This window comes from Microtus ochrogaster, chromosome 5, assembly GCF_000317375.1.
Source record: "Microtus ochrogaster isolate Prairie Vole_2 chromosome 5, MicOch1.0, whole genome shotgun sequence".
Taxonomy (NCBI): domain Eukaryota; kingdom Metazoa; phylum Chordata; class Mammalia; order Rodentia; family Cricetidae; genus Microtus; species Microtus ochrogaster.
The window spans coordinates 32,995,979-33,000,504 of record NC_022012.1 but is presented as its reverse complement, the minus strand read 5'-3'; the positions used below and the strand labels follow the sequence as shown (position 1 = coordinate 33,000,504).

Below are 4,526 nucleotides of genomic sequence, written 5' to 3'. Positions count from 1 at the left end.
CAATCTCCTATTCCTCCCAGGATTCATCAGAAAAACCACTATAGCGAGCAGATACTGAGTAAAGATATATGAGATTGAAAGAAATAAGTCAGCTCACGTACATCTTCTCACCCATTTATTCTACCTATGTTCTCCCCAAAGCTCTTTTGATGTTCTCCCAATGATCTCTCTATCCCACAAAAGTTTCCATTTATATGCTCACACAGGCATAGTTAACATTTTTTTTTTGGCAAATAACAATGATATCATACCAGACATATGTTTGCAAGGACGAACAAGACATATAAGACTGACAAATCAAGTTCCAGTTGTCTTACTTAGGTTACAGAGAGTGTTTGTGTTTGATGTGCCTCGGCATACATAAAAATGGAGGTAAATAAAGAAATGGTTATAATTTCTAAGAGGAGAGGGAATTTGTGTTAACTACATTTGTGCAGTTAGTTAAGCTAGATGTTTGTAATTGATAAATATACAGAAAAGGGAAGAAAAACACAACAATGCCATTGCACTCTCTGAGTACTTCTGATTCCTTCTTCCAAGTCTGTGTTGTGGTAACTATGGCAACCAGCATAAGATGCGGGAAGAAAGCACTGACAGTTGACCTTGGGCCAAACAGAGTACTTTACCACTTGGTTCCTAGTTGAGAAAAAATTCCTTTCTTTGGGACTGGTTTAGAAATCCAATCTTTTTCTTGTGTTTCTAGGTATAAAGGCACAAACAGTTAATTTCCTAGATGAAGATCTTTTGTCAATCAATACTGAGGCCGGATTAAATAAAAAATATTAATTTTTCCAAGTAGAGCAAAAGCTAGTAGGTTACACTTTTCTGAGTTGGCTGTTAGAGAAATCTGTGCCTTCCAACCCTCTTTATCAGTAAAGACAGACACAATGTTTCTTTCACACAGTGACTGTCTTTTAAGTTCTTATGCACTCTGTTTGCAAGGTTCCTCTTCTAGTTTGATGTCATGCTATAAAAGATATTTGTGGGGGGCTAACTTTATGTAGATTTGAGTATGGGAACAAGGGTTTTACTGAATGAATGGTTTAACCTCTTAGCCCCACAGTGTGGGAACACATCATTCAATTGCCAGTACAGAAAGAAGTTATGCTCAATTAATGTATTATATATGGTTGGGATATTTCTGGAAGAATCTGATTATGTAAAAAGAGGGACACTGTGATTTCACAATGTTTTGCAGAAATAACAGTGACTATTCAAAAGGGAAGTCCCCAAAGGCTTGCAAGCTTGATGTTAGCCTAGAGATTTCAACAGCTGTGCTCTCATTGTATAATGTTTGTGGCCCACGGCAATATAAGGTATGAAAAGACAAATCACTGCTTAAGTAAATCACACACAGTCATATGCATTTGAAAACATTACAAATAAGCGAAAAATTTCATCATTTTATATAGTTACAGATGTGTTTCACAGATATTTAGGAGCAATAAGAAAATTACTGTGAACAATTATATCCAATGATAAATTTTATCTGTCATTAATTTGACTTTGGCTATTGATATCTTTTCATAATGTTTTTAAGTTACCACATATGAAACATTTTCTACCAAAAAAAGAGGTGTTATTACGAAGACATGACAAATGCTTGAAACACTCAATAAGGGGTGCTAGAATGGTTTGCAGTTGGTAGGAAATGGGAACCAGCACACAGAGTTCTTATGACAGAGTCACAAGTATGCAATCACCTGATTGCTTATTTCTTTGCATACCTCTTTTTTCTAAATCTACAAAATCTCTGACTACTTAGATAAAAAATAGGATGACAGCTGATACCTAAAATATTTTAATTCTGTTTCAAAATTTACTGATAGGAGAATGGACACTCAAATTTTACTTCTATATACAATTTTCCTCTCACGTAGAGTTTCCAGAAGAGAATGGAAGAAGCAAATCAAACCACAGTGACTGAATTCATCCTTGATGGGTTAACAAAGAATCCAGAGCTACAATTGCCTCTATTTCTCATCTTCCTAGGAGTCTATTTGGTTACAGTTGTGGGTAACCTGGGAATGATCATCTTAATTATGTTCAGTTCTCAGCTGCACACACCCATGTATTATTTAGTCAGCAGTCTGTCCTTTATTGACTGCTGTCAGTCAACTGCCATTACTCCCAAAATGCTTCTAAACTTTGTGACAGAGAAGAATGTCATCTCCTACACAGAATGCATGGCTCAGTTCTACTTCTTCTGTGCTTTTGCTGTTGCAGAATGTTACATGTTGGCTGTAATGGCATATGACCGCTATGTGGCTATCTCTAACCCATTGCTTTACAATGTAACCATGTCCTATGAAGTCTGTTTATGGATGATTGCTGGAGTATATGGTATGGGATTCATTAGTGCTACAGTTGATGCTATCTCCATTATGAGATTGGTTTTCTGTAAGGCTAATATAATAAGGCATTACTTCTGTGATTATTTCCCATTACTAGAACTCTCTTGCTCTAGTACTTTTATCAATGAAGTACTAGCATGGTCCCTTGGTTCAATTACCATTCTTATACCAGCTGTGACCATTCTTAGTTCTTACATCTTCATCATTGTCAGCATCCTCAACAGTCATTCCACTGGGGGAAGATGCAAGGCCTTCAGCACCTGCAGCTCCCACATCTCGGCTGTTGCTCTTTTCTATGGTTCGACATCTTTCATGTATCTTCAGCCACCATCAGTCAGCTCCCTGGGACAAAGTAAATTTTCATCTGTGTTTTATACGATTGTTGTGCCTATGTTGAATCCCATGATCTACAGCCTGAGAAATAAAGATGTCAAAGTTGCTCTCAAAAAATTAATACAAAAGGTAAATTTCCACACAACAAAGACTGACTTTCATTAATAATACAGTATAACTTCTGCAATTCATTTGAAGATATAGCCTACATACAGGATTAATAACATTTAGATGTGAGACTATTGTTAGCACATGGTATTTGGAACAAATGTACCAAAGATAAAAGTGGATTCTCACCTTCAAACCCATGGTGAATTGCTACTCCTTTGTATAATAGAGCTTATTCAAGATAGCATCCTACATCACCTGCTAAATATTTTCTAAGCTGTTTTATTTGATTGGTTTTGTTTTCATATATGAACCAAGCTCTGCTTAAGCAAACCTAACATAAATTTATTTATGTTATAAATTTATTTAGATGGATGTACATAAATTTCTGCAATAGTTCTTTGTTGCCACACTGATTTGTGGAAGGTCTTCTTGTTCAATTAGCAAATTATTCAAAAATACTATGAATAATTCCATAAATGTAGCAATAGAAATAAAATAAGATATGCAATGAGAATATTGTGTAATTCTGATTATTGAAAAGTATACAGCACTATATTAGTTCATGTGTTAACAGAGGACAAGTTCTACCATCATCCCACACACAAGGTATCTTATTATGGAACATTACTGTGAATATTGCTACACTTTTGTGCTTAGCACAAGACCATCATAATGCAAAAATAACCATTATAATTAAAATTTTATTGCCTCCTCATCTCAGTTTTATTATATTTGTAAATTTTATCACATATTTAAAGTCAAGTCTATTTAATATATGGTAATATGGCAGATTTATGGGCTAGTTCTTCAAAATAGAATGGATGTAATTTTCTTTGTATTTCAGAAGTAGTTAGAGATAGAAAGCAAGAGGAGAGAGATAGAGAGAGAGAGAGAGAGAGAGAGAGAGAGAGAGAGAGAGAGAGAGAGAGAAGAGAGAGAGAGTAGTAGGTTGAAATAATGAGACTTGGGTGAGGAAAGATGCCAGAAAATGCATTTGAAGCTTCATTGTACACTGCTTTACTTATCTAAGGACTCCCAAAGGAATAAATATTTTGAGCTTTTATAGTTCCACAGTTTCAGTCTTTTTTAAAAGCAGTTTAGTATTCCACTCATACCTGAAGAGATTTATATTTGTCAAGTTTTCTTTGAATTAAGAGTTGTATAGGAAATAAATTTTAAGAGACAAATATATAATTTTAAGAATATTGTAATGTTTTAAGCTAAAGTCTGTCTACAATATAAAATAATTTTTAAAAATATAATAAGATGAGACCATGACACTGGCTTGATTAATGTATCTGAGTATAGAATGTGGAAAGGTCATATAATATTAAAAGTAAATATAGATGTAGAATAGGAACAAATTGTTTCCAGCTGTGGAAGTGACCTTGAGAAGAATTAGATATTAAGTTGGAACTAGTCTGAGGAGATTCAGTTTTCTCTTGGGGATAAGGCTAAGAGTATAAACAAAAAATTCAGTAAGGTTTGCTTTTTGTTAAGTAAATCTTTGCATTGGTAATTTTTTATTATACTGTAATCATCTTAGGTAACTTGATGAATAATAGCTTGGAAAATAAATTAATTCATATTCCAAATTCATATGTGTTTTACATCTGATTGAAAACAACACATACAATCTCTTAGCCTGTGCCTTTTTATAGGTGAGTTGAGTCCATTGACATTAAGTGATATTAATGACCAGTGGTTGTTAACTCCGGTCACTTTTTT

General features: G+C 34.2%; 1 protein-coding gene across 1 annotated transcript; it reads left to right on the top strand.

The window, feature by feature from the left end:
* Window positions 1-1,895: 1,895 nt before the first annotated feature.
* LOC101984151 (olfactory receptor 150-like) lies at window positions 1,896-2,852 on the top strand. Its single transcript, XM_005347492.1, has one exon. It carries the CDS (start codon window positions 1,896-1,898, stop codon window positions 2,850-2,852), a length of 957 nt encoding a protein of 318 aa, XP_005347549.1.
* Window positions 2,853-4,526: the final 1,674 nt, after the last annotated feature.